This window comes from Cibotium barometz, chromosome 26, assembly GCF_041138505.1.
Source record: "Cibotium barometz isolate CiBa-2024 chromosome 26, ASM4113850v1, whole genome shotgun sequence".
NCBI classification, from domain to species: domain Eukaryota; kingdom Viridiplantae; phylum Streptophyta; class Polypodiopsida; order Cyatheales; family Cibotiaceae; genus Cibotium; species Cibotium barometz.
The window spans coordinates 42,944,532-42,969,654 of record NC_141071.1 but is presented as its reverse complement, the minus strand read 5'-3'; the positions used below and the strand labels follow the sequence as shown (position 1 = coordinate 42,969,654).

At 43.1% G+C, this 25,123-nt stretch overlaps 1 protein-coding gene across 3 annotated transcripts in view; it reads right to left on the bottom strand.

Annotated features, from left to right (window-relative positions):
• Positions 1 to 8,766: 8,766 nt before the first annotated feature.
• LOC147623995 (uncharacterized) overlaps positions 8,767 to 25,123 on the bottom strand; it is a 149,673-nt gene continuing 133,316 nt past the window's right edge. For all 3 annotated transcript variants that reach the window (XM_086820678.1, XM_086820681.1, XM_086820679.1), the window contains one exon: positions 8,767 to 9,663. In XM_086820678.1, the coding sequence (XP_086676804.1) occupies positions 9,391 to 9,663 (273 nt within the window). In that variant the 3' untranslated portion in view covers positions 8,767 to 9,390. The remainder of the gene's footprint in view (positions 9,664 to 25,123) is intronic.

Below are 25,123 nucleotides of genomic sequence, written 5' to 3'. Positions count from 1 at the left end.
AGATGAAGAGTTCGAGCGCTTGAAGAATGAACTCTTCGGACCTCGACCATAGCATGCGACACCTGTGATCCCCAGTCGGACAATGGCAGACCCATTCCAGGAGCACATCTGGAGGCACCCTTGCAGAAGGAGCTTGACGAAGCAGAAAAGGTATCTCCTTTTACCAGTTGCTCCCCAATTTGATATTTAGAGCCTCTAGGGTTGCAGATTCAGGGCTTCCCACGCGAGCCTTCGGATAGTGCACTTCCTAACCTCTGATGGGCATGGGATCATACATGTGAGGTCTACATGCCCTAGAGGCCCTAAATATCAAATTTGGGGCCATTCTTTAAAAAAAAATCATCCTCTCCCATGCATTGCATGATCGATGCTGAAATCAATTTTATTGGTTTGCAGGAAATTCTGTATCTTGATGAATTTGCATCGAGGCTGAGTGGAAGATCTGAGGGCCAAGGAAGGGTTTAGGACTCTGCACTCAAGTACATTGGCAAACTTGCCAATGATGTGATAGTCTTCCACAAGACTTGCTCTCCGGGGTATGCGGAGAACTTTTTGAAGATTATTGCAATTACAAAGGGTGCTGCATTCAAACTTATTTCGACTAAATCAAGTTTGGAAAAAGTTGCTCTACTTCGACGCTCAAAGTTACTTTACTTGTTCTCGACTCAAAGGTCAGGGCCTTTACATTCTGTGGTGGCCCCTGGTGTTGCGAGGGTACACGATCCCATTGTCATCACACTCAGGACAGAGCTTGAAGGGTTCCATGTTTTGATTCCAGCCATCAAGGCGGCTTCAGAGTCTGGAGAGCCTAGTAGTAAGAAGCCGAGGATATAGCTATGATGATTATGTAACTTTGATGACTATGTAATTTTTTATGCTATGAATGGAAATTTGTGTTGCAGAGTTTTTTGTTTAATACGTGTCTTGTAATGTATTTAATTAGTTGACTCAAGCAAATAAATTCAAATTACACACGTAAATCAAATAAACATTGTATCCATTCGAAGACGCATATAAATCAACAAATTATATAAACTCAAATTAAAAGAGACTCAAATTATATAAACTCAAATTAAAAGAGACTTATTTACAACACACGATAAGAGAAAAAAAATTTAAAGATATACATCTAACTTTACATAGCTTTTGAGAATTACATTCATGCGAGATACCAAAATAAAACTAAAGATCCTGGCCTGGAGGATCTCTCCAGCGTCGCATGCGTTGCACCAACTGCATGTCCTTTTCACTTACGGGGTGACCCTCTTCGCATGGACAAGTGCAAACACCGTGTCACCAAAAATGTCCACTAGGTACGCCTCCGCAGCCTCCTGGAGTCCCTCCGAAGCTTTGCCTGTCCACCATGTAGGTGGTGGGCTTGATGCTGCGTGTCACCAAAAATGTCCACTAGGTACGCCTCCGCAGCCTCCTGGAGTCCCTCCAAAGCTTTGCCTGTCCACCATGTAGGTAGTGGGCTTGCCTGTCCACCATGTAGGTAGTGGGCTTGATGCTGCGCGAACCCAGAACCTCCTATCACGAGACGGTCTTGCAGATCCTGCATGATCTCTCGCACCACACGTTGGAAGAAGGAGAGCTTCGATATGAACAAGTTCACCATCTTTTGGTATTTCCTAATCTCACGGCGGAGAGCCACAGTGCCAGGCCTCCACCTAAGCTTGCGATGTTGCTATCGTGGTGGTTGGAGGGGGGGTACTCCACGTCCCACCTTGGGGGGCCAAACTCTCCTAGCAATTTTCTTGGAGCGAGCCATGCTCTTGGAGGTGAGAGAGAGAAATGAAAGATGAGAAATGAGGTGAAATGAGGGTTACTTCCATACTTATAGATGAAAATTTATATATTTTCTAAATTAGCTCAATACATAAATTTGATACTTTTTAATTTTTTAAAATAGTTTTCCTTATCAGAATGAGCTCTAATTTTATGTGTACATATAAGTATCATGGAACATCTCCAAGATAAAATATCAACCCCATCAGAAGTCTGTAGGGCCCTTGTCCAAAGGCTCGCGTGTATAGACCTGCTATTAGAAAAATAAGGCCTCTACACACGAGCCTTCGGACAAGGGCCCTACAGGCCTTTGATAGAGCTGACATTTTATCTAAAACATGTAAACTATATGATCTATGCACAGAATAAATTTCAACCCATTCTGATCATTGCACACCATGCACCCATTTTTTCTAGGAAAAAAAAAATATTATCGTAGAAAATAGCAATTGCACGTGCACATGGACTGGCTTGCACATGCACATGGACTTGCTTGCACATGCACATACATGCTCATGATGTAAGCCACATGATCTATGCATAGAAAAAATTCAGCCCATTATGATCTATGCACACCATGCGTCAATTTTTCTCGAAAAATTTAAGAATATACACCTACACATGCACAAATAAAAAAGCACCTACACATGCACATGCACATGTACTTAGAAGTTTTTTTCCATGAAAATATAAGAATATACACTGACATTAGAAATGAAAAAAACTTAAATATTCAAATCAATGGGCAAGTCCATTACACAACATTGGAAACAAGAAAACTTAAAATATCCAAATCCGGTACATCGCATAAAGTACAACTAGTTGAGTAGAACTGAAGGAAAACGTGAAATCACAAAACGATACGCGAGCATTTACACAGCTCTTCAAACCATGTCATGGTTAAGTTTGAATACATCACTATTGTTACAAATCCTACGAACAAGAGTGAGATCCGAGGGCTTGAGTGTGATGTGTCGGGCATGGATGGCTAACAGCTGACCATCATGCATGAGATCCACCAAGTAACTTTCAGCCGCCTCTTGAAGCGCAAGCAACGCTTGGGCTGACCATCGCTCCACATTACATGCTTGATCTCTTGAAAAGTACTTGTAGTGATTTTCCCTTTGTAGATCTTGCAGTATTTCTCTCACCAACCTCGAGAAAGGCACCTTGGGTATAATCAACTCAGGACTCTTCTCGAACCTCCTAATTTCACGAAGAGCGGCGGTGCCTAGTCTTCATCTTCTCTTCTTATGCGTAGGTGGATGAGCATTTCCAGAGCTGGAGCAGCGGGAGGAGCTTGACCTTCATCATTGTCGGGGTGTCAGTACGTTCACTAGATCCGGATGAATGAACTAGTGTCTTGGAAGGCATGTTGTTTGCTCTTTTCTGAGTACGCACCATACTCCCAAGCTAGAAGGAATGGAGACAAATGGAGGAATGGAAAAAAATAAAGAAGTGCCTTTATTTATAAATGGAACTTACTATAAGTTATTGACACTTACTTTTATCATAAACATAAAATGTTATTTCATAATTACAATTCTATCGATATTTCCATTTGCTACCAACTCTCTCTTGGGTTGTCAACCATTCTGCATGATGTTCTATCGATATTTCCAACTCTCTCTTGAGTTGTCAACCATTCTGCATGATGTTCTTTGGCCATGCTATTTCATATCTTGCTTTCCTCACTTCATATATTGCCTTGCGAACAGTTCTGTGTCATTGGATTTGGACTTTATTAATTTGTCCTCATATCTTATCTCTATTCTCCTATACAACCATTGGAGTAACTACCGCATAGGATTAGAATCATTGATTCTACCTACATGTGCCGTTGCTTTTTGGAATCCGCATCAAGCTTGCCAATGAGATCACTCCATGCCTTGTGTGGACCATATCGCCAAACTTACTTGTTCAGCAAAATATGGATGAGCCTCAAGTATGTGCTGCATTCAAAAACACATGATCCACAATTAAACTCAAAATATTACATTCACAATTTAATTGTAAAAATGAAATGGATACCACTCTGACTATATAGTGTGTAATGCAATTTGAAGTCCATGCCTCGGTCATTGAGTTATGAAAGTTTACACAACTGCCTCTTTAAATGCATTAGCATCATCAGAATTGAATGTCATCTTTTGTAAAAGTGCTGCCAATTTATCAAGTGCAATCCACACATTTGCCTTTGCTATTCGCACTCGTCCCCCATTGCTCCGATCAGGGATAGCCATGTGTAGTTTTTTCCATGCTTCGTACTTCTCTGGTTGTTTTACAAGAAACTTACCGTCTTCATCTCGTGTGGTGGAGAAAAGAATTTCCTAGCCTTCACTCCTCCAAAACACGGTTTGCATGGTAAATTTTCACTCTTTCCTGACTTTTTCTCGTCCTTTTTTATTTCTACTTGGCCCCGGTGCATTGGCCCGGGTGCAATCCAACATCAGTATCTCAAGTAGGCTGCATCTTGTAGGCAAAACACACGTACTCAAACACCAACTTCTCTATTATCCTTACTATGCAATGCAAGGTGCAAAAGTGGATCCTTGTTAAGGGTATTTCTAAAATATGATCCCACTTAGGATCTAATGGCACCAACATTCCATTCCTTTGAACACATTGGTCACGTGTTGGAGCACCATGTTGTCTTGTCCTTGCAATCCATTGTTTCTTCCCATCCTTGCCTTTCTTTCTGGATTGCGTGCAATATAAGCAAGGAAACTCAGTTGATGCTGAATTTGAAACACCAAACATACATTTCAATGTTTTCAAATCACCAGCAAGATGTCATTCTACCTTGTATTCACCAAATCTATCAACATGCAAAACTTCACCATTGTTTTGCCATCGTACAATATCTAGTATCTCTATTAAGTTAAAAAAAATCTTAAGTACTTCATGGTCCTCCTTTGATGTCTCAAATGCAGCAAGCCACCATATTTCATTCTCCGATTGTACACTGAAATATTTTGGAAGTTTTGAATTGATGCTAGGATCCAACGCCCTATTCATTAGTGTCAAGCTAACACGTTCAAGCTTTTGGCCCTTAATGAGTTCACTCTCATCAAGCTTCAAAACAAATTGAAGCTTACCTCTGCACTCTTCGACAGACATATTGTAAAACTTTACCATCACTGCTTGTAGCTTGCATACATTCAATACAAAGTTATTGTTTACATGCAATTTAAAGGGTACTTCCTTTGATCCAGGCTTAAGCATCTATGTATGTTCCAAATGCATTGGCTCACCAATTGTGTCTAAGACTTTTGCATTAAGATATTTTTGTGCCCGCTTTACATGGAATGGTTTAGCGATGGGCATCACCCATCTCTTGTTAAGAACAGCCTTAAACCTTGCTTATAAATCATAGCATAGGATTCGGAGCTAATCCCTACCTTGTCACATATGTCATAAGCATTTGTAGCTGTGAAGGTGTTGCTTACCTCCTTCAAGTGTACTCTTGCAACATCATCACCAATGGTTTTGAATTTGGGATTTTACAATGCATACTTCACCATACCTTTGCTTAAGACCTTTGCAATTACATCATTAACCTCTTCACTTGGATTGGAAAACATATTCCTCATGTTTGCACATTGTGCATAAACCCGCCGATTATATTGCCCACTCCCTCTAGTCAACTCATGAAGTGGTTTGAGCAACCTCACACGCTCACGTGCTTGTTTGGTTTTCGTTGCGGGTCTAGCAACAACAGTATTTGTTGCAAGCATTTCTACTATCTTTTTGTTTTCCTTCTCCAAACCCTGCATTTTGCAATGCAGTTCTACATTGTCTACCTCGACAACATGCACCGCATTTTCCATAACATGTATCGCATCTTGTAGACTCTGATACTCTCTCTCCTTTTCACTTAGTGATTTTATGAGCTCCTTAATCTTTGCATCCATGCCCATCATGGTACGCTGAACAGATGTGTAAACACTATGAGCTTGCATTGCTAGCCTCCTAGTGTATCCCAATAATCCTCCATTACTTTCACACACATATATAATGAAAGATGTAAGCCCACTAAATTGTGGAGGTCTTTGGGTAATTGGATCGGGTGGATAAATATACTCCTCAGTCCAAAGACAATATTAAACTATAACAAAACAATATAACAAATAATAAGATGGACATACCTCCATTGCTCTCTTGTTCTTTGATTCTTTTACTCTTTTGTTTCCAAAACTAAATCAATACTATTAATCAACAATTATATTTCACACTTGCACTCAGAAAATTAGTAATGAACAATCCAAATAGCACATAAATAACATCATTAAACTCAACTATTATCTTCTATTTCACACATGACTAAATCACATTTAGAACAATAAGATGGTCAAAATAGAAAAGAAAACATAATAACTCTGACAAAATTAAACCATAACAAATAACAAGATGTACATAACTCCATTACTCTCTTGTTCTTTGATTCTTATGCAGAGATTAATGAACAGAAAGATGATTGAAGGGAAAGATAAATATGTGGTTCCAACTAAATGGCACCAAATAATAATCAACATACCCTTCAATTTCTCAGTTACCTACTACAGAAGAGAAGAAATCCCATGATTAAGAAGATCTAAACTCATTAATGTGATTTAGGAGGGAAAGAAATCTTATGAGCATACTTACTAAAGAAAACAAACACAGATTTGAATTTTCTTTGTACAAAGGAGGAAAAGTGAAAAACCTAAAGCAATATCTCATCAAAGCAAACTAAAATCGCCCTAAACTGAAACCTCTACTTTTCTTATTCTAAAAAATCTAGAGGTCTCTAAATCAAGAAAAAATTCATAAACCCCTGTATACTTAATGAAAAAATGACGAAAATTAACAGTCACTCTTAGAGCATAGAGGAGACATGGGTAAAAAGAAATTCGAAAATGTGATGTCTACATCACGTTATTCTATTTTTTAACTTCTCCCATTTTGAAATACGTAAATGCAATCTATTTGGAAGGATTTAGAAGCTGAAAAGTCGTGGGGGTATTTAAGAGTGTCACATCTTAGATGCTTCACGTTTTTAGATCAAAAAGAATATTATTATTTCAGATTTGAGAATTTTGAGGACAGGTGGTCCTAACTTTGGAATAGTACTACAATAAAATAATAAGTGAATCTCTTTTAAAAATAATATAAAGAGATCTCCTTGATTCTACAAGACCTAATATTATAACGTTATTTTAGAATCTTTTTCTAGAGAGAGAAGTGAGAGAAACCTCTTAAAGGGCAAAATGGAGAGTCCATATGAGGATAGAATCTACCTTAGAAAGGGGGCCATGTTAACATCCTTTTGGGGTTTAACACATTTTGATGTAAGTGTATACAATTTGATGTATTATTATAATATAGAAAAATAAAAAGTTTACCCAAGAGTAATATACCTTAAGTCCATGTAAAGACTAATGTAAAGCCTTCCTATTTTGTTAGTCTTTTTTATGTTTTGGCCAACCAAGTGTCAACACAAGGGCATGGTACAAAAAATATTATATTGGACAGACTTCTTATGCACTTGTCTAGAGAGAGAGAAAAGAGGAAAGAGGAAGTGAGCTTGAAAGAGTGGATTAGGTTATGCACTATGCCTTTGGTTTTTTATGTGTCAGAGATTGAGTGAAAGAAAGGACCATCACGCATACACCACCAACTGCAATGAATGACACATAATTCAAGCGATTCGAGAGCCAAGAAACTTGGAGCACGGCTCAATGTGGATAACAAGTTCCCAATGGTGATTGCAATCTCATTCTAGCCTTTGGATGACTACTCCTAGTGATAGTCCTTAGCAATCCAAACAAGGTCAATTGACTATCTATTTTGTTTAGTCTTTTTTAAGTTAACACAAGGGTGTAGTATAAAAATAAATATCATTATTGTATGGACAAACTCTTGTGCATAATTAAAATGCTCGTGTCTAACTCATGAGAGAGAGAGAGAGAGAGAGAGAGAGAGAGAGAGTGGATTAGGTTATGCACTGTGCCTTTCTCTTCACTACATAACTTGGGCCCTTTGAGATCAAATGGTGCCGTTGTTTTGAAAAATGCATTCACTTGATGAGTTCTAAGGAAACTCGATTCAAGCTTCATTATCTTCCTCCATAGCCTTTGGATAACCGGTCATAGAGATAAACCTGTCCTTAGGTCTATGGGGCAATCACAACTGGGTCAATTGACTTTACTTTAGCTCATGAGTTTTAAGGAAGCTCTATCTAGCCGTCATTAGCTTCCTCCAAATCCTTTGGATGATCGGTCCTAGTGAAAAACTTGTCCTTCGGTCTATAGGGCACTGTCAATTGACTCACTTTTTTTGGAGAGAAGAAAAGACCAATGTGTATTTGGACATTTGTATTTGTGCATGCATAGGGTAGTAAGATTTTCCTTAAATAACCCTGAGGCCTTTTAGGTTTTGTTGTGGAAATGTATTTCTACGTTGGAAACCATAATCTAGGTGCCCCGTGTGATCACACCTCCATGGGCAGCCACCAAGTGTATGGCCAGCCCTATCAAGAGGCAAAGGGTGCCTACCATGGCACAACCCTCTTGCATGGGACCACCAGCCAAATCCCATCAACCTCCCATCATTTTTGCAAGGTCTGAAAATCGAACGGTCTGAGCACAACCTGCCGACACGATGAGGATCATGTAAGAATAGACCCAAGCATCTCTGATCCTCATACTGCATAATCCATAAGAGGGGGCTGAATCCATCTCAAAAGAGAGAATGGCATATCCCGCAAATCTCAGCAATACTAAAAGGAATATTTGAGAATCCTTGGATCTGATTTTGATCCAATGGTCTGCTTGGTTCGAAGTGATTTATTATGAAGCAAAGAATTTCAGATCCATTCTTTGTTCCAATATTTAGTCCTGCACTAAGCACGTATAGAAAGCAGCTATACCAAAGCAGCCGGAACAATTAAAAAACAGATTTCACTCTCCTCCTCCTGTTGGCATTTACAATGGTATGACATCAAGGACAATGTATTTCATTGAATGAAAAGGGCAGTTTTAAAAATCTGTTTTCCTCTTAAGTTGAACATTTTACAACCTCTTCATATTTGAGAAGAGAAGCAATTATTAGCTACTTTATTGACAAAATTTCAGGCTTCACAGAAGCAATAATTTATGTTTTTGAGGCTTATTGAAGCCTTCTATATATGCAACCTGTTTGAATGCACAAAAACCAAGTGTTCTCTTCTTGTTCGGGCATGCTTTGTCTTGTCAGCCATCCATTGGCAGTGCCATGGGTTGAATCAAAACACCAGAAACTAGGATCCATTCTTTCCATTGTGGTGCACATTATATGCCACCTTACTGAATTTCTGAACGCAAGGTTACCAAATTTTATCTTTAATGGATAGAAGAAACTCTTGCCTCTCATTGTCTCACTTCTAACAGTCCTCCAGCAGGTTGAGATCCACATATTCAACAGCACTCCCTGATAAAAACGTGAGTCACGTTCCCCACCTCAAAAAAAAAACATGTCAATCCAACCTGTTAAAAATCTCCTGGTAATATTCATTCATAACCCTGCTCTGCTTGAACCTGTCATGGCAGCCTGTGCTCACTGTAAATAGTGAAACTGAACTCACTACATTGACGCTGAAGGTCTGGAAGAGGAATGACCTGAATGCCCTTCGAAAGATCCGGTTGCCACACCCTGCAGTAATTCTTGCAACTTTTTTGCATTCAAAGGCTTGCTGATATAAAAATCCATGCCAGCTGCAATGCAACGCTCCCCATCTCCAGACATTGCATGTGCTGTCATAGCTACAATTGGGGTGATGCTATGTTTATGTAGAGACTTCTCCAGCTCCCGTATTTTGGCTGTTGCTTTAAACCCATCGCAAACAGGCATTTGAACCTACAAACAATACAATAGCTCAAACTATGTAAAATCTGCAAACTAAATTACTAAAACAGAACCTGCCTCTATGAAAAGATCTTCAGGAGACTTGAATTCAGATTCAGGGCTTTCTTTGAGAGTTAACAACAAACAACATCAAATCCTATATGACCAATCAGGCTGTAGACTGTTCAGGCCCTTAGGGAAAGTGATACAGCAACGTGCACCCTAGAAATACAGCAACCAATGTGAACCAATTGTATGCCTTACAAGCCCTTAGCACCCTGGCATTACATCATTCATAAACAGATCCTACAATGTTCCTTTGTTACGGGCGAGTCATTTTGTTTTTCTCTGACGCAAGTCTGGCTTGAAGAGGGCAAGATTCCGCCGCCGCCACCATTGGAGCGTAAGGAGGTCGACCCTCCGCTAAACCCTCTTAGTATACTGCAACAAATCTTCGGTCCTACTGCTCTCAATATGACCACAGAAACAACAGCACACATGGTACCAGGCTCTCTTGTGAGTGACACACTGACATTATTAATTACACAACCTTTTCATCATTACCTTGATTTTTCCACGAGTGGATCCTCCTGTAGTCGCAATTTTGGTGCCCACCCGGAGGCAGCTTGGGGCTTAGTCTTCCTCCCCAAAGGCGTTACAACTTGTGGCCGCAAAGTGGCCACAACACGGGATTCTAACTCAAGACCTCCCCTCCCTGAGTCACAAGCCCACATGGCTAGGCTACCCACCTGTTGGCTTGCCATCATTACCTTACATATCACACAATACCTTCTTACATATCACACCACCATGTTAGTTGTTTTTCAACTTTTTTAATTTTTTTAAATAAGGTCAGTCCCATATATGCACTTGCATATAGCCTATTTGGCATGATATCAAACCTACCTAAGCCATCTCTTAACTATCTGGCCACGTATGGTGTCTCTACTTATAAACAAATTGGCTTCTCCTTCTTCAAAGCATTCGGACAAGGCTTCTCTAAAGTTCGCTACGCTTCCTAGCCATCATGCAGTAGATTGCATCTTGGAGGGCCTTCTCTCATCATAGCATCATCTAGGTCCAATAACTTATCACAACTTCCTTCTGGTCGTGCAGTGATCAATGTGGCCGCCTTGAGCGTCCCCCCACCCCCCTGAAAGAGATGTTTCTATTAGTTACCAAGCAAAATAGCCATAATGGCTAAGTACAAACTTGGCTCCACATAGCAAAGCGAGAGTCAAGAAACAGAAAAAGGGGAAGCATGCTCTTCCCCTCTAGCTGGCTCCTCTAGGAGGAGAAGGCTATCTCATACAATGGGGGGCAGGGGAAACAACCACACAGGTGGTCTAGAGTGCAAAGCTGGGTGTGTGTGTCTGTGTGCAGGCTTCTTCCCCCATACCCAACATTGGTATCAGAGCATTAGGGTTAGGGTTTCTGAGCATTGGGGGTTTCTCCCTGCATTCCCTTAGGTCTACTGCCGCACTGCTTGTATCGTACGGCGCCGCCTGTCTACACTTCGCCGCTTCAGATCTGCCGCCGCCGTCCCTACGCCGCCCTGCATCATCCCTGCGCTTCAGATCTGCGCCGCCCTACGTTGTTCCTGCGCCTCAGATCTACGCCGCCCAATTCGTACTGCGTTGCCTGTACTGTGCCGCCTTGTGTACCTACTCGTACTACTGTACCCGCCAACTGTATTACTGTATCTGCGCGATTGAAGCTGCTCCACAACATTGGTATTTCTACAATTTTTTCAAATACTCAGAAATTGCTAAATACACTGCATTAATTTTGGGGCTTTTTACCTTTGAGCTCAAAATTACAACATTGGCATACATTGGCATTGATTTTGCCTGATTCGGTGTGTAATTGCACTAGCAATTTGGGGATTTTGCAAAAATTGACACCATTTGTAGGTCTTTTATAGACATTTGCAGGCATTTTGGGTGTTACAGGCAAGATTCAGTTGACATTGGGGCATTCCCCCCAGATTTTTGGGTGTTACAGCATTACTAGTTTGTACACACTTGTGTGACAGCCATGTCTGGGAACACTAGTGATTTATTTGGAATGCTCTCCGTTGAGGATAAGTTGGATGGCACCAACTATCCTATGTGGGCATACATGATGAAACATGTACTTGTTGCAAAGAATTCGTGGGTTTATGTATCAGGGGCTGATGTCAGGCCTATTGCTCCTGCACGAGCAGCAAGTACTTCAGGAACCATTGATGCAGGTGATGATGTATCTTCAAGTGGTGCTGTATCTTCTGCACCTTTGCCACCCACTCCAAAACAACTCAGATGGGATGCCAAGGATGCTCAAGCACATGCTTTGATTGCCCTTTCATGCAAAAGGTAGGGTTATACCGCACGTTCGTTCATGCACTTCTTCTAAGGGTGCATGGCATGTACTTGCTTCTTTGTATCAGGTTTGCAATGAGGCTCATGTTGCCTATCTTCGCAAGAAGATTGAGTCTGAGCATATGGATGAGGGTGATTCAACGGACAAGTTCCTTACCCGCATCAAGGATTTGCGAGAGCAGCTCATCAACATTGATGAGGTCATTCCAGATGGTTCACTTGTATCTATAGTGCTTCAGGGTTTGCCAGAATCCTATCAGGGTTTTGCTACTACTATTCATCTACTCATGAAAGGTAATCCAAACTTGTATACCTTTGATGAGTTGGTGACTCTCTTATTGCAGGAGGAGTAGTCTCGTTCTAATAGGACCACTATGCTTTCTGCTGATCAGGCATTTGGTGCCTTTGATTGAAACAAAGGTAAATTTGGGGCTGCATCTAGTGGTAAACCTAAGGGCAAACCACATGCCCATTCAGATTCTACCTCGTCTAAAGAGGGTGACAACAAGAAAAAGAAGAGCTGCAACTATTGCAGAAAACCTAGCCATCTTATTGAGGAATGTAGGAAGTGCATTAAGAGTGAAAAGAAAAAGAAGCAACAAGGTTTGGATGCTACTGTGGACACTAAAGAAGAGGTTAACTTTGCTCATGAGGGACATGCATTAGTGGTTACATGCAGTTTGCTTGCTTCTTGTATGTCTATCTCAGCTGGAGATTGGTACTTTGACAATGGTGCTTCTAAGAACATCACTTCTTGCAGAGATCTATTTGCCAATTTGCAGGATTCACCTCCAGGTGGCATAGTTATGTGTGCCAATGATGTCTCTTACTCCATCAAAGGCATTGGCAATGTGGAGCTAACAGCATGTAATGGGGATAGTTTTACTCTTTGTGACACTTTATATGTACCAGGCATTAAGAAGAATCTCATTTCTGTTTCAGCCCTTGCATTATCTGGGTTTAAGGTTCAGTTTTTTGACCATTGTTGCTCAGTGTATGACAGCAGAGATTCAGCCTCTCTTATGCTTTCTGGGACATTATGCAATGGCTTGTATAAGCTTGACATGTATGACAGGAGTACTTATTCTCATGATGCTATGCTTGCATCCACCTCCCGTGTGTTGAGTGACATTGAGTTATGGCATGCTCGGTTTGGTCACTTGAATTTCCCATCTCTTGTACGTTTGCAGAAACGAGGTATGGTGCATGAGCTTCCTCCTATGCAAGTTCCCTTCAAGCATGTATGTGAGGGATGCATCCTTGGAAAGATGCACAGGAATTCCTTTCCTAAAGATGGTGCTATGAGGGCTGTCCATCTATTACAGCTCATTCATAGTGATCTTTGTGGCCCCATGAGGGCTCCATCTTTTGGAGGACACTTGTACTAAATCACTTTCATTGATGACTACACTCGGTTTTGTTGGGTGTATGATTTAAAAATGAAGTCAAGTGCCTTTGCAGCTTTCAGAGACTTTCGTCCCATGGCTGAAAATGCTTGTGGACACAAGCTTGTCACATTGCGTACAGATTGAGGGGGGGATTATGTGTCAAATGAGTTCACAGCTTACATGTAGTTACATGGTATTTCTCATCAGTGTACTACCCCCTATACTCCTAAGCAAAATGGAGTTGCAGAGAGACGTAATCATACACTTATGGAGATGGCACGTTGCATGCTCAAGAGCAAGGATCTGCCTAGTAGTAAACTTTGGCTTGAGGCGGTTGTGTGCGCCAATTATGTGCTTAACCGTTGCCCCATTAAAGCCTTGAAATCTATGACTGCCTATGAGGCATGGAATGGCAGGATTCCAGTGGTGACTCATATGAAAGTCTTTGGATACAGACTCTATGTGCCTAATAGAGGCAAGATCATTGTGTCAAGAGATGTTATCTTTGATGAATATGCATCTCAACCACTTGTCTCATGTACCAGACAGCCATCTATTGGGCCGGAAGATGCATTTGATACTTTGTTGCCTTTATTCAATTCAAATGTGGACAATGTAGAGCCAGTTTCAGCTCATTTACAGCCACCTATGCCTGCTGAAAACCAGCAAAATCAGCAGCTGAACTTGCCCCAAATTGATCCTGAAATGCCTCATATTGATCAGGATACCTTGGGTGATGCATTGGCAGAGGAAGATGCAGATACTAGGAAGTCAAAAACTGTTCCTAGATGGCTGGTTGACACTTTGCGTGATAGCTAACAGACTACATTTATGCCAGGTAGTACACGTGCTACTTCTCGCCATGCATCTTCACATTATGTGGATACAGCTCTTGTTGCCATCGCTTGTAATGAGGAACCCATTTCTCATGTTGATGCATTGGAGGATGACAATTGGATGGCAGCCATGCGTTCGGAGTTGGACTCCATTGACAAAAATGGTACTTGGGAGTTAGGTGACTTGCCTCCAGGCAAGCGTGCTATTGGCACAAAATGGGTTTTCAAGCTTAAGCATAAGCCTAATGGTTCAGTTGATCGCCATAAAGCTCGCTTGGTCGCCAAAGGGTATGCCCAACGTGAGGCATTGACTATGAGGAGACCTTTGCTCCCACTTCACGTATGACTACCATACGTACTGTTATTGCATTGGCTGCCCACAAACAATGGCATGTACATCAGTTGGATGTCAAAACTGCCTTTTTGAATGGCGATTTGCAGGAGGAAGTTTATGTGTCTCAACCTCCTGGCTTTGTTCAAAAAGGTGCAGAAAGTAAAGTATGCCGTTTACATAAACCATTGTATGGTCTTAAACAGGCTCCTCATGCCTTGTACCACAAAATTCATGCATACTTCAGAATAGTTCAACTGAGAGTACACTTTATGTATGCCACATTGAACAATGTTCTCATCCTTATCTTTATGTGGATGACATACTCGTCACTGGCCCTAAAGAGGGTGATATTTCAGCTTTTAAAGCTGAATTGCAGCATGCATTTGATGTCACAGACATGAGGCATTTACATTACTATTTGGGCATACAATTTATACCTTTTGGGGGTATCATGTTATCTCAACGCAGATATGTTGAGCAGCTCCTTGAGCATTTTCACATGATAGATTGTAAACCAGTTTCTACTCCTATGGAACCAGGTTTGAGCATGTTGGTGAGCCTTTTGATGTTGCCACCTATCAGCAGGCTGGGGGATGCCTTATCTATTTATGCTCAACTCGTTTGGACATATAGTATGTTGTTTCTCAGTTGAGCAGATTGATGCATTGTCCGAGCACTATGCATTGGCAAGAGTGTAAGCGTGTCTTTCGCTATCTTAAAGGCACTGCAAACTTTGCCTTGTTTTATGGCAGTTCTTCTACACTATGCTTGCTTGCATTTACAGACAGTGATTGGGCAGGTTGCTATGACACGCGAGTGTCAACCAGTGGTAATTGTTTTCTTGGTGACTCATGCATCTCATGGCTCAGTAAGAAGTAGCCTACAATGGCCACTTCTAGCTGTGAAGCTGAATACAGGGCAGCCTTTACAGCTGCTGTGGAATGTGTTTGGCTACGACGCCTTTTAACCAATCTTGGTGTTGGACAACAATCCCCTACCACCATTTACACTAACAGTCAGAGTGCTTTGGCAGTTGCATGAAACCCAGTATTTCATGCCCGCACAAAGCATATTGAGGTTCACTATCATTATGTCAGGGAAAGGCTCCATGCAGGAGAGATTGACTTGGCTTATGTGTCTACACATGCCAATATAGCATATGGGTTTACAAAGCCTCTTTTTCGAGGGAAAAGTTTGAAGCTTTTCACAAAGCTTTGAGCTTACAGCCTCTACCAGGGTAGTCTGCTACACCCTCTTCGTTCACACCATTCACTTGAGGGGGGTTTGTTGGTCATAACCACTCCCGGCTAGTTCAGGTGTGAACACAACTTACTCACAGGCACTTTTTCCCTGTGACTGGACACAGGTTTTTTCCCTGTGGTGAACACACTTATGTGTGTTGGGCACTTTGTCCTAGGCTACTTTATGTACTCACATTGTACTTTCATTATCATTATGAGTACATCTTTTCCAGCACTCTTGAGCTTTACTCGTTTTCTCTCTCTTGCAGCTGTCTGTGTGTCTGTGTGCAGGCTTCTTCCCCCATACCCAACAGAAGGCCCCACGTCGCTTCCGCATGATGCGGTCAAAGCCACCCTAAAGTTTCCCCCACTGTCCACAGAGGGTATGAATGATATCAAGCCAGATGCCTCGGATGGACACCGCTAGCGGGGTGAGGGTGCCCTCGATGGCCTCACTACATCGAGCTCTCCAAATGTGCCACGCAACAATACTGCTGTGAATCTCCCATCTCTATCTAGAACTTGGAGTCCAATGATCACTGGATGGAGTTGGGATTGGCGCTACAAAAATACGAAGGTGAGAGACCTAAAGGGCTAGTCCCCCACTCTCCTCCTCATATGCCATGATGGCCTCGGCCTCAGTGGCCCAAGCAATAGTGCCCCACATAACTGTGGGGAGGGGGCCCAGTCCCCATAGTGAAAATGTGGAGAATCCGCTACCAAACCTGCCAAGCCTTCGGGCAATCCCAAAGACAATGACGCTGGCCAATAAATCCCCCCTATAGTGGTAAAATGAACCTGTACAAGGTTGGTAGCAGATCACTCTTTGTAGGAGAGTAAGCCCAAAGCTTTGGGGAAAGTGTCAAACCCCTCTCGAGGCAACGCCTTCGTGAACAGATCTGCAACATTGTCATGTGTAGAGCAGTAACATAATGTGATCTCCCTTGCATGTATCCTCTCTTTGACATAATCATAATGAATCTCGATGTGCTTAGTGCATGCATGAAACACTGGGTTTCGTTCCACAGCTATAGCACCCTGACTGTCCATGAGTATGGTAGTGGGTGTATGTTGACACTCACGAAGATCAGCCATCAATCTCCTCAGCCATACACAATCTACTGTGGCGGTAAAGGCTGCCCTGTACAAGTAGACGTGACAACAGTAGGTTGCTTTTTGCTCAACCATGAAATGCATGAATGCCCCAAAAAGGAACAAATCCCACCGGCGGATTTCCCTGTATCATAGTCACCACCCCAATCTGAATCACTGTAAGCAAGTAACTGCAAGCTGCCCCCCCCCCCCCCCCCCCCCCCCCCGCGCCCGGGATATACCAAAGCAAGATCCAGGGAGCCCTGAAGATAGCCGAAGATCAGCTTCACTGCTTGCCAATGCTTTGTACCAAGGTTGTGCATAAATTTGCTACAACGGGAAACCCCAAACGAGGCACAACTCTAGCCTTTTCCATTGCTGTCCGCTCTTGCTCCATTGCTTCCTCTACATTTTGAGGTGTCATAAGCTCATTTATAGGCTGATTTTGAGCACCCAGATGCTGTCCATTTTGCAAAGTTGATGGCTAATCTATTGTGACATCAATTCGCAACAGGAGAAGTCCTTCAAAACATGTTATGTGCGCCTGAAGGTACCTGTCAAAAAAATTCGCAACAGGAGAAGTCCTTCAAACATGTTATGTGCGCCTGAAGGTGGCTGTCCAAAAAAATCAGCCAATGGCTGGTCTGAATTTTCAGCAAACACAACGTCTCTGCTGTCCAACATCCTTTGCGTGGAAGGATTAAAGAGACAGTGGCCTTTACTGCCACTACTGTAACCCACTAATATGCACTTAGTGGCTTTGTCATCAAGCTTACCTCGCAATTACTGAGGTACATGTACATAAGCAATACATCCAAAAACTCTAAAGTGATCAACTTTAGGTTTCCTCTCGTGCCAGGCCTCATATGGCATTATGGTTTTCAATGCTTTGATAGGGCATCTATTCAACACGTGTAGCACACCTTGAATTTATGAGGCGAGCCTTTGCCTTTAGCCATGCATCTAGCCATTTCCATCAATGACCTATTCTTTCTCTTAGCAACACCATTTTGCTGAGGAGAATATGGCATCGTGCATTAATGCTTTATGCCCTTTACTACCATAAAAGCTTTGAAAGCAATGGACATGTATTCCCTCCCTCGATCTATACAGTGGGTCTACACTTTGCAACCTATTTGATTTTCAGCCTGTGCCACAAAATACCAAAAACATGCAAATACATCAGATTTTGCTTTCAAGGGATACACCTAAGCAAATCTCAAGTAGTCATCGATAAAGGTTACAAAGTAAACATGCTTTCCAATAGATGGTGTCCGCATAGGACCAAAAACATCACTGTGCACAAGCTATAATTTCCGAAGAGCCCTTGAAACCAGCCTTCAGAAATCTGACGGGCGGTGAAACAAACACTCCCACATAAAACACTTCATCACCCATGGGAACCTAGAAAAGGGAAACAAACAGGGGGAGCTAGAGTGCTCCTGCAAATAGTACAAGGACACCAATTGGCCACAAAACGCAGTCGCCTCCCTTGCAGTATTTCTTTATTTGAACAAATATAGGTACAAAGTACAGCTTGTCGAATCCTTACCAATAGGATCCCTTTTAGCTTTTCACCCAGGACTTTCCCGATAAGAACTCTCACTAATACAGCAAAGCATTCCAAAGAGAAGGCACACCTGTACAACACCCCCCTGCTAGAAAAGGTCTTCCCCATCTCTACCATGGATCCCATAACCCTTTCCAAAACAATAGTAGTGTTGAACCAAACCACATGTCCTTCCTATAGTCACAGCTTGCATGTAACCTCGAGAAAACTAGAACCTGTTCACATGAATCCAGAGGCATGCTTTCCACATGAAACCAAAGACCTGTATCTGATAAACCATAGACCTATATCCATAAACCATAGACCTGTATCCTCGTTACCAAAGTACTGTTTCTTCTCGAGAGACCAATGTCCTGTTTCCATGACAGATAAATACACATATGCACCATCCAATCACAGTGCCAAAAACCCATAGACCCGCTTCCATAATGCTGGTCTAAGCGTGTCCGGTCTGGCTGCGGAGATGTCTCAGCGATGCGGTCTGCTCCATGCTGCAGAAAACCGCCCGCCTGGCTGTCACATGCAAGTAACCAGCTCCACGACTACCATCACCTGGCCAGAATCGCTGCTGCGTGCCCATCCTCTGCACCCCCTTCCCGCACCTGGCGTCCACACTTGCTTGACTGCCCACCTGTCTAGTCGCTGGTTGCTGGTAGCCTGTGCACATAGCACGTTTGGTGTCCTTTCACTGGCAGCAACCCGCCTGGCTATAGCCATGCGCTCAGCTCGCCTGGCTGAAGCCATGCGCCCAGCCCGCATGTCAGCGCCCAGCAGCATCAGCCGGCGGCGGCACGGCAGCGGCTAGAGGCAGCAGCGCCCAGCAGCAGCAGCAGCAGCATTTGGTGGCAGTAGCGCCCAACAGCAGCAGCAGCCCCTTGCGCAGCTATAGGGGCAGCAGCAGCCGCCTATGCGCAGCAGCGCTCCAGGAGATGCGCCCGCGTAAACCATCCGGCCACCTTTTCTGCTCTCGAATCCGCCACCCTTCAATTTATAAGGAGGTGATGCGCTTTCTCTCAAAAACACCAAAAGCAAGGATTTAAAAAGGCATGCCTCCATAAAAATAATATTTTAAATCATCAAAGGTTTTAAAACCTTATGAACTCAAAATCCCTTTTGTCCCCTTTCACACTTGGACTGGCCACATATTGGTTTCCTTTTCATACCCAAACTTGATGCCTGTTCACACTTGTCCATCCTATGCTCGTGCCCGTGCCCACCTGCTTGTTGTCGAGAGGGAAAAACACAGGGTCGTAACATACCCCCCTCTTGAAAAATAGCAAACGTCCTCAATTGCGCTCAATAACACAGTAAGCATCCAATGAAGAAAGATTCCCCATATGACCAAAGCAATGCCCCTCTAGTGCATCTGCGTGATGAAACAATCATCCTCAACAATAAGACCAAACCGTCACTTCAGAGTGACAAACAACTCTTACTTGTTCCTTCAGAACTTGCAGCAAAAGTCTAAAATCAAGTGGAAACACGTAACCTATGTTAGCCAAAAACAAAACCATGCATCATTCTACATATGAGAAACATATGCATGACACATATATGCATTCGCAAACAATATGCTCCTGAAGATGCTCTACCCACTCCAAAATAACAGTCTCAGGGTTGCTCGCAAGCCTAACACCCATTTATATCCCGCAGGAGTTACGAGTGATGGTACAACATGAGCATATGAAAGCACTCAATGCATCTAAACTATACATCCACTAGGTACTTCCCACATATGTCCCTCTTGATGCTTTACCCACTCTGCTCATGGCCATCCCACAGGAGCCACATTTAGTGATACATCCATGAACATAATAAAGTACTTGATGTATCACACCAACATACATACATCTCATCCTGACACATCCAGAGTATTACCCATGTATTCCCAAGGGTACCAGGATCCAATGGCAAGAGAATACCATAATACCTCGGAAAGTGTATCAATACATGCACAAATAGAGTTCAATCCATATATGAACCAAACCAACTCTAGGACTGCTCGCAAGACTTATGCCCTTCATAGAGTCTCGAAGTGTTAACTCAGGTTGTTGTAAACTTTGAGCTAAACCAAACCATGCCATTCCAAAGGAGATCAACTCCACAAATAGCATCATCTCAATATCCAATTGACCGATCCTCCTGTGGTCATGAACAGCCAAAACCAAAGTCCTATTTCTTCTCAAAAGACCAATGTCCTGTTTCCATGACAGATAAATTCACATATGCACCTCCCAATCACGGTGCCAAAAACCCATAAACCCGCTTCCATCATGCTGGTCTAAGCCTGTCCGGTCTTGGCTCCGGAAATGCCTCAGCGATGCGGTCTGCTCCATGCTGCAGAAAACCGGCTGCCTGGCTGTCACATGCACGTAACTTGCTTCACAACCGCCAGCACCCGGCCAGATTCGCTATTGTGTGTCCATCCTCTGCACCCCCTTCCCACACCTGGCGTCCACCTGGCTGCCCGACTGACTGTCCGCCTAACTGATGCTTGCCTGACTGCCCACCTGTCTAGTCGCTGGTTGCTGGCAGCCCGTGCACATACCACGTTTGGTATCCTTTCGCTGGCAGCAACCCGCCTGGCTGTAGCCATGCGCATAGCCCGCCTGTCAGCGCCCAGCAGCACAATCGGCAACCGGCGGCGCAAGCAGCATCCGGCGGAGGCAGCGCCCAACAACAGCAGCAACAGCAGCAACCGTCTATGCGCTGCAGCACTCCAAGAGATCCGCCCGCGTAAACCATTGTAACTTGGTTGAACACAATGCTAATCAATACACTTAAATACACTAAGATTTGATGGACACTTGTTCAAATACAAGAAGTAAATTGCTGAATTGACAAGAGACACACAATGAGCCGGAACGGCCGACCCCTCCCTAAAATAAAGTATATTGATCTTGGGAGAATCAAGTACATAGTGTCATGGGCATTTCTGACCTGATTTCCATACCAGTGTATATGAATACAGTATTGCAAACAAGTGGTTGTCGATGTAGACTTGCAACCCACACTACCCTCTCAAGTGCCCACGTTCCCTACCATCTGCTCTCTATTGTTCCACTAACACATGGTAGCAACAATCTGCAAGAGAGCACGTAGGACAAGAGAACACTACACAGGGTATGTGATCTTGTAATCCAGTTCCTCCCTCCTGCTACTTGCTCCCATATTTAAGCATAAAAGCTTACCAATAGCAAGTAGAGTCAATGACAGCGGAAGTTTTCGAGATGAAAGTCCTTGGAGTGTTGAGATCTTTGATTTGTCGCCTTTCTTTGCGACATCGACAAACCACTTGTTTGCAATACTGTATTCATATGCAACCCACACTACCCTCTCAAGTGCCCCTGTTCCCTACCATCTGCTCTCTATTGTTCCACCAACACATGGTAGCAACAATCTGCAAGAGAGCACGTAGGACAAGAGAACACTACACAGGGTATGTGATCTTGTAATCCGGTTCCTCCCTCCTGCTACTTGCTCCCATATTTAAGCATAAAAGCTCACCAATAGCAAGTAGAGTCGATGACAGCGGAAGTCTTCGCGCGATGGAAGTCCTTGGAGTGTTGAGATCTTTGATTTGTCGCCTTTCTTCGCCACAAAAGTCTTCAAGAGGATGAAGGGAACCTTGGGAAAGCTTCCCCTATGGTTCAACTTCAGAAAGGAGAGCTGAAATTAAGGTTTTCAGTAAAAAGACCAAAAATTACAGCAATAAAGAGAGCTGTTTTGCTGAATTACAAAAGTCTTCAAGAGGATGAAGGGAACCTTGGGAAAGCTTCCCCTATGGTTCAACTTGAGAAAGGAGAGCTGAAATTAGGGTTTTCAGTAGAAAGACCAGAAATTACAGCAATAAAGAGAGCTGTTTTGCTGAATTTCAGTCATTTTGGGAGTGTGTAGGAGAGCGATTAGCATCCGGAAACAATCTAGGAAACTTGAAAATCACCTTAGCAAGCTTGGAAATGGAGTTGGGAAGGAGAATGTGCAGAAAATGCAGCCCCAACAGCCCTCATGAAGGAGGCGCCAAACTCTAGAGAGAGGAAGAGGAGTGAGGTGGTGAGTTGTCCACTGTAGGCAGGTGCTTTGTGGAGCAAGTTAGAGTGGACACATGACTGGTTACTCCCTTTGTAAAAAGGGGATAAGGTCTGGGCGGTGGACATTGGGTTATGTCCACCTCGGGACATCAGTGTGTGTGAACACCGGGCTGGTCATAATTTATAAGTGAGTTTTCGTCGCCCAAAACTTAACGAAGTGTGTACACACTCACTTTTAAATTAGTGCTAACTCCTAACGCCAAGTTTATGACCAATACTTACCACCTGCCACATGCCACATAACCATGTCAGCAGACAGTTTCACACGCACGGTTTGCAGGCGGGCGTCCCCTTACGTGACGCTAAATATTGGTCAAGCAAGCATGAAAACAGCTTGCAATTTCAATTGCAAGCACATAAAGATGCTATGCAATGCAGCATTGGTATGGACAATCCCCGTTCATGAGACTATATCAAAATAGACGTGCTCCAAGCAAGTACACGAGGTACCAGACCCAATGGAACACCAATCCACCAAGCATTTCCGGGCATGTACACGGAGGCACAAGTCCTAACGGAAAGCCAAGTCTACAGTATCACATGAGTAGCATCAATCCCCAGCATAAACAACTGCCATCGACACCAGTCCAATGTACATACATGATAAGAAAGCACGGGCGGACCAATTGGGTGGCCAAATGGTGACAACCATCCTGCCACCTTTCCTGCTCTCGAATCCGCCACCCCTTGATTTATAAGGAGGTGATGCGCTTTCTCTCAAAAACGCCAAAAGCGAGGATTTAAAACGAATGCCTTCATAAAAATAATATTTTAAATCATCAAAGGTTTTAAAACCTTATGAACTCAAAATCCCTTTTGTCCCCTTTCACACTTGGGCTGGCCACATATTGGTTTCCTTTTCATACCCAAACTTGATGCCTGTTCACACTTGTCCATCCCGTGCCCGTGCCCGTGCCCACCTGCTTGTTGTCCAGAGGAAAAAACACAGGGTCGTAACATACCCCCCTCTTGAAAAATAGCAAGCGTCCTCGATTGCACTTAATAACACAGTAAGCATCCAATGAAGAAAGATTTCCCATACGACCAAAGCAATGCCCCTCTAGTGCATCTGCGTGATGAAACAATCATCGTGAACAATAAGGCCAAACCATCACATAAGAGTGACAAACAACTCTTGCTTGTTCCTTCGGAACCTGCAACAAAAGTCTAAAGTGGAAACACGTAACCTGTGTTAGCCAAAAACAAAACCATGCATCATTCTACATATGACAAACACATCCATGACACATATATGCATTCGCAAACAATGCTCCTGAAGATGCTCTACCCACTCCAAAATAATAGTCTCAGGGTTGCTCGCAAGCCTTACACCCATGTATATCCCACAGGACTTAGGATTGATGGTACAACATGAGCATATGAAAGCACTCAATGCATCTAAACTATACATCCACTGAGTACTTCCCACATATGTCCCTCTTGATGCTTTACCCACTCTGCTCATGGCCATCCCACAGGAGCCACATTCAGTGATACATCCATGAACATAATAAAGTACTTGATGTATCACACCAACATACATGCATCTCATCCTGACACATCCACAGTATTACCCATGTATTCCCAAGGGTACCAGGATCCAATGGCACCAGAATACCATAATACCTCGGAAAGTGTATCAATACATGCACAAATAGAATTCAATCCATATATGAACCAAACCAACTCTAGGACTGCTCGCAAGACTTATGCCCTTCATAGAGTCTCGAAGTGTTAACTCAGGTTACTACAAACTTTGAGCTCAACCAACCCATGCCATTCCAAAGGAGATCAACTCCACAAATAGCATCATCTCAATATCCAATTGACCAATCCTGTGGTCATGAACAGCCAGAACCATATGACAAAGATCAATGTCCCGATCTTCCTCAGTCATACTTTTAGTTCCAAAGGCAAAAGCCATCTCTGTTAACCATAAGTGTAGAGAGTTTTCCATAGTTGCAGTTGTAGTTCATGGTGCGGCCGACTGTGAACCATACTCAACTTTACCATCTCATGTGACTAGTACACAATTTCATAGAAGTCCCATAAGCAGATGTACTGTCAGCCTCAGTACCTCGAGTGAATACAAAGATGTCACCAAGCGACTTCTAGATAAAAAATTAAGCCTGCCTATAACAAGGAAGTGGAGGTGCTACCCCCCTCGTGAGCATCAGGCAATGCTCCAGACCCATGCTCTGCTAAACCTGAATGAGCCGTAGCAAGAGTCAGCTCCAACTCAAAGGCATCAAGATAAAGCTGCAATACCTGAGGTGAATCTGCTAAGTCACCCTCTTGCATCCACTTCGCATCCATCGGTGAATAGTTCTTTAAACTTCACAAGAGAGCGACAGGAAACTTAACCTCGTAATTTTCTTTCCTTATGTGCCAGTATCTGCTCTGGAATAAGAACCTCATCAAGTTCCTCCGCTTCCGTCTGAGCCGCATCTGATACATCCACAGGCACCCAAAACCTGCTTGTACTCCACCCAATTGGTAAGCACAAGTCCCCAATGAAGCATAGTAGATCACCACTGTAAAACATAGAAAGAAGCTGCCT